At 48.1% G+C, this 14,727-nt stretch overlaps 1 protein-coding gene across 1 annotated transcript in view; it reads right to left on the bottom strand.

Moving 5' to 3' along the window:
• The window catches only part of LOC126527626 (laminin subunit alpha-1-like), a 123,796-nt gene extending 109,487 nt beyond the window's left edge, over positions 1–14,309 (bottom strand). The window contains exon 1 of the mRNA XM_050175438.3: positions 13,295–14,309. Coding sequence (XP_050031395.1) covers positions 13,295–13,514 — 220 coding nt within the window. The 5' untranslated portion in view covers positions 13,515–14,309. The remainder of the gene's footprint in view (positions 1–13,294) is intronic.
• Between the last annotated feature and the right edge of the window lie 418 nt (positions 14,310–14,727).

The raw sequence follows: 14,727 nt of genomic DNA, 5'->3' as shown, positions 1-14,727 counted from the left end.
GGTGGATTGTTTCGTCGAATTTGTTTTATGCGCGGACTGCGCACGTTGTCCCGTCGCTGAATACAGTGCATACGTGACGTTCGCGTTGCCCGCATCGGCAGCCCAGTGGCTGTAAATGGAGTTCCGCGCTGTCGAGCTTGAGGTCGTGGGTTCGATCCCGGTCAAGGCGACCGCATTTCGATGCGGGGGTGAAATGCAAAATAAAAAAAGAAGCGGGAGAAAAACGATAGCGTACCTAAATTTCGGTGCACGTTAAAGAACCCCAGGTGGTGTCCCCTACTGTACGGCGTGCCTCAAAATAAAGTTGTAGCTTTCGCACGTAAAGCCCGCTTAATTTAATTGCAGTTTTAACGCTCTCGTCGGTAGCGTGAATAACGTTTCGTTATTAGCTGCTGTGAAAATTAGGTTGATCGACTGATTGATTGATTGATTGATTGATTTGGCCATGATGTACATTGTAGTGGAGGGCGCCTGAATTAATTTTGACTACCTGGGGTTCTCTAGAGCAGCACTGTGACACAACATTTAATAAGACTTCTCTTTTTTTTTCGTTAAATCAAGGTGCAAGTCATCTAAACCCCAGAAGACATACTAGCAAGCGTCAGGGCATCCTGAATAACTTACTATGTTTCTACGGACCATAGTTCTGGTTTCGGAACCCAGGAGGTGCCGTGACGTCACGATACACCGGTACGCTCCAATTGCTACGGCCGTCACACGCGGGTGCTGCCAACAGAAACGCGGCCAGCACTCTTGTTTTAAAAAAAATATGGGGTTTTACGAGCCAAAACCACTTTCTGATTATGAGGCACGCCGTAGTGGAGGACTCCGGAAATTTCGACCACCTGGGCTTCTTTTTAACGTGCACCTAAATCTAAGTGCACGGGTGTTTTCGCATTTCGCCCCCATCTAAATGCGGCTGCAGTGGCCGGGATTCGATCCCGCGAGCTCGCGCTCAGCAGCCCAGCACCATAGCCACATCACGCTTGTTTAGGTACTCTTTCTTTTTTATGGGCAAGATCATCATACCTATAGCCTTATTGTTACGCGGCGTCAAAAAATCTCGCTCTGCGTCGTGACGTCACGATAATGTTGATGACGCCACGTCCGCATTCATAGAAAGCAACTTTCGCACCAAACAAACACATCTTGTAACCGTTTCCCAACCTCCGCACTTGCTAATTAGCATCTTGTTATTCGCGCGAAATGCGTTTGCGAGAGTTACTGCGGCAACTTATTTAACGTGCTTTAAAGTTTGAACAACAGCGCAAGTACAGCAGAGGATAGAACACAGCGCTATGTTCTCTTAGCGCTCTGTTCCCTCTTCTGTCCCCTCTGCTGTCCTTGCGCTGTTATTTAAACTTTAAAGCATGTTTCACCAACAAGCCCAGTCCTACACCCTTCTTTATTTAAAGTGCAGCTAAAGCGCGCGAGCGTTGTTGAGAATTGCGGCCGCCGTGGCCGGCAACCAGAGGACGCCACAGTAACTGCGCCGCCACCCTGGCGGATAAAAGGGACAGAGCAACATTGAACCAACTTGCGCGGGTAGAGTGATCTTTCAAGCAGGTATTTTAATTCACCTGACAGAAAGAAAGCGATTGATTACTGCTGAATGATACTGAAACTATCTCTGAATTTCGCGCCGGAACTTAAGACTCTGAACGTCAGTGTGACGTCACGAACTTTGAAGATCTTTTAAAAGTGCGTAAGCGGTTCTTGTTTTCTTCGTATTTGGGACGTTCTGCCGCAAGAAACGTTATCGGAGCCTACTAAGTTGATTCCGTGGTTCCTTTAGATAGCCACTTTACTGATAAAACAATTAATTATAGATGCTGTAACAAAACGATGATTTCACGGCGTGCTTGTGCGGTAACTTCAAGGCGTCGTCGCGACGAGTCCTTCGTTTTCGCGTCTTTTCTGGCTTTACACCGTGCCTCCTCTCACGGCAAGAGCGGCGGTGTCGTAGTGTTAGTAAAACCTCGTTATAACGAAGTTGAAGGAGACAACTAGTTCGTTATATCCATTACTTCGTTATATCTATTATTGCATGCACTCAATATGAATATCTTCGACGATTTCGAGGGGAACTTCACTTACTTTGTTACACCCATTATTCGGTTATACCCCGTTTCGTTATAACAAGGTGTGACCGTACATCCTAAGACTAACTTACTATTGCAGTTTTGCTCATGTTAGGACATTGCATAGAAATTTAACTGTGAAGTCGATTGGTAAATTACACTTTTGGATTACCATATCGTCAGTCTTTAAGGAACCAGGACATTGCAGTCTAACCGAAACCAGCTGTAACGCAACCAAAGTGTAGCTCGTCGAAGATAGTGCTAGCCTTTCCTCCTTTCCCCACAAGAACCACTTTTCTCTCTCTCGTCAAATTCTTTTTTTTTGCGGCAACGACAAAAGAAGCGGCGACACAGTAACACACGGCGCGTCTGCTGTGAAGGTTATATGAACAATATGTCACCGCCTACAAGAGCTCCAAGTGAGCACTGCACCTTGTGAGCGATAAAGAACGAGAGGGTGCCCCTCCTACAAGAATGCAATAGCTTCCCGCGTCGCAACGTCTTTTTCTGCGGAAACGTCAAACGAATCGAGACACAAGGAAGCCAGCTAGAGCCGCACCAGGAAGCGCTAGGACACAGGACAAGTGTCATACGCCCTTCGGCGGCGTGGGCGACAAGGAAGCGCCGTCTGCTCCTCTCCACCATACACTCCTGATGCGTTGTCTGTAGAAGTATCGTCTGTTACTCTGTACTTCTATTTATCGCCTACAGAAGTGCCGTCTGCTCATCTCTATGTACTCTGATGTGTCGTCTGCAGCGCTGTTCCGTTTCGAAGCAACGTTCGTAGAGCCCGTAACCGCGACACAGGCTGAAGGAAGGCAACTATAGAAAAGACAAGCTCTCTCCGGGTTGACGGGATGGGTGTCTGGCATGCGTCACTCATTCGCCAGCGGACGTTGGTGGTCGCGCGCCGAAGCCATTAAAGTCGACTTCCCCGACATCAGGTGCGCGGGCGGAGAGCTGTACCGCGTATAGTAACGCATAGCCGAAGGGCGCGGCCTCTGGTGTCTGGAAAGCGAACTGCGGGAGTGATGTGCCGCGATATGGGAGCATGTGTTGCGCTGCGTGTGAACACAGCGCGTCTGTTTTTTCGCGTTGCGCAATCGCTTCTGAAGATAGCGGTTCTAGTCCATGGTGTGCGCTTTGGTATCTTGGGGGGTCGCGCGCCGCGGTGATTTATTGGCCGCCCGGCGGGCATCCATGTCCCATCGCTGTGTCGAGAACAGGCCCATCCGCGTGTATATCTTTTATTACTATTATTATTGTTTGTATAACTATGCGCTTGTGCGTGTTGGTACGTGTGTTCCTACGAGGGTGCATGTCGTGAGCATTTCCGTCCGTCTGTGTGAGTGACGTATACACGATTGTTCGTGATAATGTTTGTGTGCGCATGTACGCGTGTGTGCATGTTTATTGGCGCTCGAGTGCCTGTAAATATATACATATGTGTGAACCTGTGTTTGTGATTGGGAGCTTATATTCTTGTCGACGTTGCGCGATGCACTGTTTCGCCATACTCGCGACCGACTGCGCACGACACGGAACAACGTTTATACGGACGACTCCACGTGTTCCATAATGTCCGGCCACAATCATTGCCACGCCATATTATATATATATATATATATATATATATATATATATATATATATATATATATATATATTGTTACGTCTCATACACCGTATACTCCTTATGCGTCGTCGGCAAAAGTATCGTTTGTTCCTCTGTACTTTTATTTGTCGTCTGCAGAACTTCCGTCTGTTCGCCTCTATATACTATGATGTCGTCTATGGCGCTGTTCCGTTTCGAATCAACGTTCGTAGAGCCTTAACCGCGACACCTCTCTATATTGTTACGTCTCATACAACGTTTCTCTAGAACTGTCCGTTGGTATACGTGAACGAGTTCTTTTGCTTAGGAAAGCTTGCGAGAAGGACTCACGGCGAAGCGCGAGGGGAAGAGGATGTGATAACACGATAGCAGATATATCTTGTAAGCGAGCGCCGGGATAAAGTGAGTGTGTTTACACTGTGACACACTTGTCACAACTGTCGCGTCACCTCACATGTATGCGTACACGAGTCCCTCTTTCTTTTTTTTTTTTTTTTATCTCACTATCTCCCACACCCTTCGCTTGCGGCGGCGGTCGACCTTAGCCGATAGCACGATGTTGGCTCTGCTCAGGTATAAGCTCTGGGAAAGGAAAGTTGAAGCGGAAGTGATGGAGGTATAGCAGATAACGCGAGATGAGATGCGGACGACAGAGAGAGATATATAGCCAGGTATTAGAAGCCGGCACGAACAAGCTTGAAGATTAAAAAAAAAAAAGTATAAGCGGAGCGGGAGAGAGAAAGAGTGGAGTCACAGGGCGGTATACTTGGAATGCTCTCCTCTAAACGCATCACGATCGACGGAGCGGCTTTTTCTCTCTCTCTCATATTATATATATATATATATATATATATAAACTCCACATGAATATCTGCAACTGTAGTGAACGCATACAGGCGTCGGTTCCAATTAAATCTGCATGCTTTTACAAAAAAGAAGGGAAATAAACCAGAGCTCATAGCTCCATTTTCAAGCGAGTTGGTCGCATATGCGAATTTAAACCGGTTAAGCATCACTTAATAATAAGTAATGAATTAATAAGTAATTATAATAATTAAGTGAATTATTAAGTGAATTACTTAATAAGTAATTCATTTCAAAGTAGAACCCTGGGTGTCCCAACTATATGGAGCTGCTTCTGCTGTCGGCTCAAATCATGGCGGATGACCACGAGGGGCAGCGGCGCCACATTGGAGGCAATCAAAAGTACACACACAAGAAAAGCCAACAATTAAAAAGGAACATCACCATCAGCCTATATTTGTGTCCACTGTAGGACGAAGGCCTGTCCCAGCGATCCCCAATTACCGCTGCCCTGCGCTAGTTGATTCCAACTTGCGCCTGCAGTTTCCTCATCTTACCACCCCTCCACCCCACCTAATTTTCTGCCGTCCTCGACTGCGCTTCGATTCCCTTGCAATCATTCTACAACTCTGATGGTCCACCGGTTGTCTACCCTACGCATTATATGGTCTACCCAGCTCCGTTTTTTTTTCTCTCTCTTAATGTCAACTAGAATATCGGCTATCTCCGTTCGCTCTTTGATCCACACCGCTCGCTATATACCCGTCTCTTAACATTACGCCTAACATTTTTCGTTCAGTCGCTATTTGTGCTGCCGTTAACTTGTTCTCGAGCTTCTTTGTTAACCTCCAAGTTTCTGCCGCATATGTCAGCGCCGGTAGAATGCAATAATTGTACACGTTTCTTTTCAACGACAGCGGTAAGCTCCCAGTCTGGATTTGGTAATGCCTGCCGTATGCAATCCAATCCATTTTTATTATTCTGTAAATTCCTTCTCATGGTTAGGGTCTCCTGTGAGTAATTGACCTAGATAAACGTATTCCTGTACAGACCCTAGAGGCTGACTGGCAACCATGAATTCTTGTTTTCTTGCCAGGCTATTGAACATTACTTTTGTCTTCTGCATATTAATCTTCAACCCTATACTCTCGCACTTCCTCGGAGAAGGTCTTCAATCATTTGTTGCAATTCATCTACAGTGTTGCTGAACAGGACAGTGTCATCTGCATACCGAAGGTTGCTGAGATATTCACCGTTCATCCTCACTCCTAAGCCTTCCAAGTATACTAGCCTGAATACTTTTAAGCATGCAGTGAATAACATTGTTGAGATTGTGTCTCCTTGCCTGACCCCTCTCTTGATAGGTAATCTTCTACTTTTCTTGCGGAGAGTCAAGGTAGCTGTGGAATCTTGGTAGATATTTCCCAAGATATTCACGTATGTCACCTGTACTCCTTGATTACGCAATGACTCCATGGCTGCTAGTATCTCTACTGAATTAAAAGCATTTTCATAATCTGTGAAAGAAGTACAGAGAGGTTGATTGTGCTCCGCAGATTTCTCAATTAAGTGATTCATGACAAGGACGTGATCCATTGTAGAATATCCCTTCCTGAAGCCAGTCCGTTTCCTTGAGTTATTGAAGTAAAGTGTTGCCCTGATTCTATTGGAAATTATCTTGGTGAATATTTTATACAATACTGAAAGCAAGCTAATGGGCCTATAATTATTCAACTCTTCTTGTGGATTAATATAATGCTGGCATTCTTCCAGTTCTCTGGTACACTTGAAGTCGTGAGGCAATTGAATATAAAGGGCCGCAAGCTATTCAAGCATATTTCCTCCGTCTTTGACTAATTTGGCTGTTTTTCCATCTTCTCCCGCCGCTTTTCCCCGTGACGTGTCTTGCAAAGCAACTGGAACTTCATCGCTAGTCATATAGCAGGAGCCTTTGTATCCCGTTCACTATACTTCCAATGAAGGTAGCGTACGTGGCTGGTCCGGTTACCTATACAACGTTTTGTATCTTCAAAAGAGTTTTCTTCTTCTATAACGCAGAGCCCCGAACCGCTCGCTGACCTGGCTGGCTGACGCCAATGGAAGGTTCGAAAAAACGCCGATCGGTTTTAGTGAGAGTATTCTACGCCCGCAACACAACCGGATACGCGCGACCGTGGCTTTGTGTCGTACAGCCGTAGCATATACGTTCACGCCACGGGAACAGGCGCTGGGGACATATCGCCCAGATAAGCGTCTGAGCGTCGACTCAACGTTGCAGGCTCGCTGTTAGCGCTCCTTTTCTTGTTTCTTTTTCTTTTTCACGACGGACGCAGGATACGGGAGACAGGAAGGAGAAACAGAGTTGCACTTTGACTCCCGCCCGGTTGTTCCTCAGTGTTCTTTTTTTTTTTTTTTTGAGCGCTGTGATGTAACACGTCTAGGCAAGCACTCGGCAAGCATGGCCGGCGGGAACGGCGAAACCACCGCGCTGATGCCGCCGCAATACGACGCCCCTCGGTCAGCCCCGTCGATCGCAACGAGCCAAGAGGCGCATATACCGACTGGTATACCATCGCAATGTGGTGACGTAACCGCGGTTTTCCGGTGTGACGTACGGGGAAGCTGCCGCGGCGGCAGCTCTGCGGGACTGTGGGATCGTGAGAGAAAAAGTGGTTCACGTCGACTCCATAAGTTTCGTTTCAACGACGACGTCGACAAGAAGAAATCTGGCAGACTCAAATGTGCAGTGGGCGTCTACGTAAATGTGAAGAATTACAATTCGTAGAGAACGGTTGTACGAATAATTTAACAGTTGCACAGCGAAAGTTTATGTAAAGACCATATAGGTTGTAGTGTTTATAATAGGTAAGACAGAACGTTCGTAATGTCAAGAGATAAGATTCAAAGCAAACTAAAAGCCAGTGGTACACATCCAGTCGATCGCCCCTTGTGGCACGTAATTTTAGACTGCGCGCAATCACCGGGATCGGCCCACGAAAACGGCGAGATATATAGGCCACCCGTCAAAGAGCAGCTGCGTGGTTTCGGAAAAGAATGCTTCGCTTAAAAAAAAATATTAACATTCAAAAGACGGAAATTCTGGCAGCCGGATTTCGATAGAAGCAGAATAACACTGTAAAAGAAACAAAAACGCTCGCGCATTTTCATTTCGACGCACGCGAAAGAACTCCGGGCGGTCAAAATTGATCCGGAGCTACTATCGGAAACATAGTCTCTCTCGTGGCCCGAGTGGTTCTCTGGAACCGAATCTAGCCAACTAACTAGCGTTCCAATTAACTAGCGTTCCAACTAACCAGCAGAAAGGGCAACCGAACAGGCAGCGAACAATTCAGCCTGCCAACCATCCAACGGCACCAATAATTTATCCAATTAATTAATTAAAATCAACTATAGGGGTCCTCATTACATACAGAGGTCGCGACACCGTCAGATACCTGTGGTGGCATTGCATTTTCATCCTAACTTCGTCACAGAAATTAATATCCAAAGTTGCTTTTGGCCTTCTGTAGAGCTACGGAAGGGAAAGAAACTTTGGTATAGTGGTTACGTTCTCCGTACGAATAGCTCGATCTATTCGTGCTAGAAAGGTAACCACATTATGTCAAGCAGGCAGCCGCAATAACAGTTGTAATCTAACTTCAGCGAAACAAAAAGAGCAAAATGAGTTGATGGTGAAAAAAAAAAAAAAGAAAACGCGTCAGAGCTTTTTCGCTATCCTGTCTTGAGCTGTTTGCTTCGTTCCAAGTCAAGACGTACCATCCACGACGCATGTAACCTTGCTTCATCGTACATTCTCAACGCTGACTCCCCGACCTGACAACCCCCTTACCGTGAAGCATGAAAGGTCTGCAAGAAGCACACACACCTACCCACACACAAACATGTAAAAAAAAAAGACATTTTAACAAAAGCAAGCAATATCGCTCTGCCGACTGCTAATCGGGAAGCTATATATCAACAGCAGCAGCGCGAGATTCAACTACTCGACCTCTCCGGAAGCTGTGAAAATGGATTAACTACGCGGCTTTTGTATTCAGGAACCTAGAATATGGAACGTAGCTTCCTGAAAGAGGAAAAGTAATAATAATTTTAAAAACTTCTGTCGGCAGTACACAGTAAAATGCTAAAAGGGAAACAATTTTCATTGTTTTTTTTCCCTTATCGCTACGCGGTTCCTTTCAAGAATATGTTTCCCTTTGTACACCGTTCTACCTCGTCGACCACACGACGCCTCCTTTCGTGACGGCAAGAATGCGCGATGGAGGACAGAACGAGGCACGCGTTGGTCGGGCAACATTGTGGCTATACATGCCCCGCCCCCTACCGCCCCCCTCCTGCTGCCCTCTTCCATGCACGCTCGCCTCGAGTGTCCGTCATCGTCATCTTCCACACACAACCCGACGACGACGACGAACAGAAGGGGGGGATTCTTGCGAAATACAAAGAACCTCTTTGAAAGCTGCCGGCACTCGGCATCTCGGCACGGGTGACGCTGCAGCCTCCGAACCTCTCAACTATCGCCGGTTCATCGCGCCCAGGCTTTAGGAGACGCACATCCCTACCGGCCGGTTTGGGCATCGCGGTAATCGCTCGCGACGGGAATAACGGAGATCCGATGGACGCACAATAAGCTTCGCCAGAGAATCGTGTCAACCCCCCCTCGACTAAATACGTCCTGTCAGTTGACGTCTATCCAGTCACTTCTTACGAAGAGAAAAAGAGAAACGCGGAAAGTTAGTGGGGAGCTCCATCAGGCGACCACAAAGTGTATGAATACAAAGCCTGTCATCTCCACGCCCGGGAACCGCCTCCCCCAGTTTGTCACTCAAGCTACGCTTCGCGAAATCTGGGGAACATTATAAAGGACACGCGAGTGGGCTTTTCAAGGCGGTGTTTAATGTTTTTTTTTTTTTTTTCAGTTGAAACAGGCAGTCAACAATGCTAGGTGTTTCATTCAACTATGCCGACAAGTAATGTGATCTCGCAAGTGCCAATATTTCAATCAACGCAGTCGTAACCGTAAAATCGTTTTTCTTTAAGCTTTTAGCGATGCTCCAACAGAAACGCGGATCACTGTACCACATTTGTCTGCACACTCTTGAATCTTTGAATACCCCGTTTCAAAGGGAATGTTGTTAGAAATAATCGATATCGCCTTCTTCCGTCCACGTCTCCAGCGATTCGGTACTCTGCAAGCTGCAATGCGCACGCGGACAGGCATGTTGTACCCGATACTGTAAAGGGTAGTTGCGCCAAGAACAGTACACTATCGTTTTTCATAGGTAGCGTTCGAGTACGCTCTCCCGGAAGTTACCTATATTTTGGAGCCATGGACATCGTCGAATTCCGCCGTGTTGTCGAATTCGGCAACTTGTCGTCTCTGATTGGCTCATAGGGCGGCTACGCCGTCTCTGATTGGTGCGCAGAACGCCAACATGGCGGACTCTAACAATTTTCAGAGTGGCACTTGCGGAGCTGTTCCTCGTGTATACCTTAGTTTGACCGGTCACATGACCAACACTGCGGCAGGCGAGAAAAGGTCCTTCCTGAGTTGTGCTACCGTTGCAAACAAAGAAAGAAATATATTCGGTGCGATATATTTTTTTTTAGTCCACACACGCATGTAGTCTGTTCGCTCGTCATAAGTAGCCTGGATTCGTTTGCGTTGTATCTTGTGACTCAGAACAGTTAACGAGAAGAAGGCAAACCGAGGGGCCTATGTGGTAATGTATGTGGTAATGACTCACAATTATATGAATCCAACATTCAGTAAGACACATTATTACCTTTTGCAAGTTTTCTTGTCCCCTTTATTGTGAGCCTTAAACATGGTGCGCATACCCACTACGGATATGGTCCATGAATAGGGTGGTTTGAATCGGCGCTATAAGGGCAACATACAGTACTAGAGCGTATAATTGAAATAAAAAAGACTATACAGTGTGTGTAATGGAGCACTCAGGTTATATGAGTAAACAGCTGATGGGTTTCTTAGATTCCTTTCCTATGCCATACTCAATTCCCTTTCCTCTGTTACTTTTACTACTCAGCTTTAGCGGCATCGCTAAACGTTGTGCTGCGACAGCAGCAACACTCCGTCCCACCTAACGTTTGTGCAAGCTGTGCTGGTGCTTGCATAAACGCCACTTTTCAACTGTTATTTTTACAGCTCGAGCCGTCTGGTGCGGGAAAGTAAAACACCGACGAGAAAGGAAGTTAAAAAAAATAATCATAAGTTCTACGAGGGTATATGTGTAAAGCTTTGGGGGAGAAGGAGGAAGCGGGGGACTGAATCAGCAGTTGCGCACACTGTGTAACTTCTGAAGCCGGCGAGCCATCTTTCGTCAATATTTTAACAAGGCTGTTTTGAAACGTTTTCAGTAAATGCTTTCAAAAATCCGCTTTTCGAAATGCACGAGTACCTACTATAATCATGATTACTGACGGTACCGATAATAGCAAAGCCACCAGCAAATGTCAAACAGCCATTAGGGGCGGAATCCATAATGAACTTGAATTAAATATATACGTACGTATATCTACGTATGCATCCGAAGAAACTCACTTAGCGGGAGAGGGGGGACTGCTTGAGGCGTTTTATGGGATATAGGACGCGTCCGAAAGCTGTACTGCCATGCACGCAGTCATGCAGATTCCGTATATTTTTTTTTTCAAGCGGGAACTTCATGATCGTGCACACGGACTTTGCGGAAACCATGTGATCACATGACCTTGCTGCAAGCATTGCAGTGCAGCATCGCCGCAGGATATTTCCGTCTAAACACGGTATCTCGGTAAGATACGATTCTTCGGAAGATACGATCTCTGTGGAAATCCAGACATGAACACGACTATACGATGATCTGCCGCAACGGAAAGCTTTCCATGTCAGAAATATTTTCGTATTACACAGTCCTTACACATGTTGCCCTTTACGGAATATTGGGTTATACCTGAGACGCAGACGGCAGTATAACGACGCTGGTAGCGACATCTTGAGCCTCTTTTTCCAACCACAACGGGTTAGTAACGATTTCCTGTTGCGTGGGAGTTCACGTTGAAGGATAATAGGAAAGGACTGCACGTAAACGAATACGTCACTGCGGTCGCTTTGCATGACTCTACTAAAATAGAATATGGTTGTTCACTGCAATAATAGCCATGTCTTCCCTGACTAAACAGCGCGCCACAAGGTGGGACCACCAACGCCGCTGTCCACGCCTACGTCAGTCCGAAAATGGTAATACGCGTTTACGGACAGGCAATAGTCTAACAGCGTGGTGTCTGTAGTTGTTTTTTTTCACTACGCCATACGCAGGAATGAGTAACAGTCACGTCCTCTGCCACAGAAGTGTCGCCTTTGAATGTGACGACGAACACGATACAGAACAGGAGCCGCGTTCACATTAATGCGACAATAGCGGGTCGCATTCACTATAGCCCACCACGGTCACTACGATGCGACAGCGTTTACATGCGGCGCATGCCTCTTCGTCCCGAAACAAGCTGGGGCCTCTTTCCGGCGATTTGCGTTCCGCCAGTGAGTGGAAGAGAGCGCACGACGGCAGCCATCTCTCTCTCTCTCTCTTTCTCTCAATGCGACACATCAGCCTTTACATGTCCGCAACATGAGGCGACCTTTACGCCGTCTCGAACTACATACACTCACCTGTCGCATCAGTACGGTTCGCCTTCTCATGCATGTCCCAGCGCATTTCCGCCGTTTACATAAACGCGACGCGCTAAAGACGGGACGCGACACGCCCCCCTTGTCGCATTCATGTGAACGCCGCAGCCTGCCAGTCATCGCGGACACGATGCTGCGAGGCCCGGCCCCCCCTCTACCCCCGATGCATGGAGAGCCCTGGAACGAATATGCCAAGGGTTACCTACAACAAAATAAGCACACATCATTTAATAAATTCAGAAGGATTCAGGACATTTCCCTGTAAATGTCCAGCGCCCTTTTGGAAACAGTATGTCGTTCCGAGTATCGTGTGGACCACCCCGAGACAGGAGTGCTTCAACCAATTTAAAACTATTTTCGCTCTGTAGCGAGTCCCCCTCACAAGGTATATAGTAAAGGTGGTATAGGATGCGCAATACACAGGGACGCAGCGGTTATACTACGTTCTACGTCGTTATAACGAGACGATATCAGCGATTGTAATAAAGCTAAATGAGAGGTGTAAGCTAAAGGTAGCACAGGTGTATTATGCACCATCGTTTAGCGATGGTGCTGGTGGTGATGGTGTGGTGTAAAATAGATTTCTACCTATTTGTAGCCTGATGCCCCCGCGACGAGCAAAGAAAATACATATTCGCCTGCCGGTCGATGCAGGAACGCGCACCTACGCGGATGCTCCGATTTGATTCGATTTATTCCACGATAAAGGAAATGTCTGCAACTCAAAACTTGGACCTGCAGCAGGGACGAGTAACTTAATTTTCAACACACGCTGTAATGCCGTATATAGAGTTCGCAAGCCCCGACTACGAAGGTCCTAAGATTGCACAGAACCGACTAGCCGACTGGTAAGACGAATCCGAAAACAGTCATTGAAACGTGATCTCGCGCCATCTCCGGCCGTCTGCTCTAGCCCGTCGGCCAAGCCGTCCCAGGTGTTTCGCGGCGCTCACGAGGCAGCGCAATCAAAAGTGACGAAACCGCCTGGCGTGCCCAACGGCCGGGGCTATATGCTATATATATCTAACGGTGGGGGGGGGGGGGCACCCGCGGGCCTTATCTCGACAAAGGGGTGTGCGGAGCTCACCGGCGTAGTCGGGACAGTCGCTGTTCCACGGACAGGCGTCGTTCTCTTCGCAGGGACTCGCCGCTACGACGAGCAGCGCCAGCAGCGTCCACCATCGCAACCATCCACGACACCACCACAGACCCCACGACGTCGGCGCGGCGAAGACGCCACCGCCGAGGGCGCCGACGACGTCGAAGCGTCCGCGGCGTGCAGACTGGAGCGCCGCAGTCGCGTCCATGGCCCCGACCGGGGCCTCAAGCACATGGCTGGGGGCGCTGGACGCGCGCCCTCCTCAACGCCGTGACGGAAGCCCCCACCGCACGCGAGTCAAGCCAAGCCGACGGCCACCACACAAACGACGTCGACCACCCTCGCCGCCCGCTCTGAACGCTGTCGAGATGCTGCGGCTCTCCCGCCGCCGCGGCCAAACACTCGTCGTCGGTGGGGTGCGTTTTACGCAACGAAACCGAGCCTCCGAGCTCTCTCGCGGTCCGCCGTGCTCTCTCCCTCTTTTCCTCCTCACTGCCCATACAAACTCCTCGTTCGCGCTCGGCGCCGTTCCCTAGAAGAATCCCTAGGTTGCGTGGGCGTGTGCTTCTCTTCTTCCTCCTCGACCGCGCTGATAACGACGATAAGCAGACACCCGTTCACTTCGTTACGTACGCAGGGAGGAGAGCGCTCGCGGGTGCCGGATGTGCGTTTTATTGTTCGAAGCTGACTCGAATTAGAAGGGGGAAGGGGAGATTGTGAGGAGCTCGAAGTCGCGTGCAATAAAACACCCTCTCCGTGGTTATCGACAGATAAAAAGGACGGCCGGCACGGAAGGGGGCGCCGACGTAACGCGCAATGCGAAGTTGCACCTTGACCGGCAGCTGTGACTCAGTGGCCGTGCGGCGTTCTGTGCTGCCTCCAAGCGGTTTCGACACCCCCGAGCGACTGTGGCTGTACTTCGGTGGGGGCGAAATGATAAAATGTGCATAGTGGAGGGCTCTAGATTAATTTTCATCACTTGGGGTCCTTTATGGTGCATTACATAAACACTAAATTTAACCCCTCTCGGGCTCTTGTTTTATGATGATAAAATAGATAAAAGACAGACATTCACAGAAGAGGTATATAGGGACCATGTGCATGAGCCCAATTTGAACAGAAAGCCACCAGAGGGATGATGCATTTCTTGGAGACAAGTGGGAAGGACGGACAGACAGACAGACAAATTTTCACGTGCCAGAGGCCCAGAGCGACGCACACAGATCCCGAAAAACGTCACGGAACACAAAGCAGGCTATAATTAGGTCATCTGCGATCGTCTTTTGACCAGCACCAAAGTCTGAACTAAGGGATCAGTTTCTGCCTTCCACCGTCCTCGCTATAAGGAACTGTTATCCAAGCCTCAATGTCAGAACGCCATAACCATGCCTTTGAGTGAGTCACCGCGGCAAGCGTATACT

The sequence above is a fragment of the Dermacentor andersoni genome, chromosome 9, assembly GCF_023375885.2.
Source record: "Dermacentor andersoni chromosome 9, qqDerAnde1_hic_scaffold, whole genome shotgun sequence".
Classification (NCBI taxonomy): Eukaryota; Metazoa; Arthropoda; class Arachnida; order Ixodida; family Ixodidae; genus Dermacentor; species Dermacentor andersoni.
Note: the sequence above shows the minus strand (reverse complement) of the source record. Positions and strands in the feature narration are given on the sequence as shown.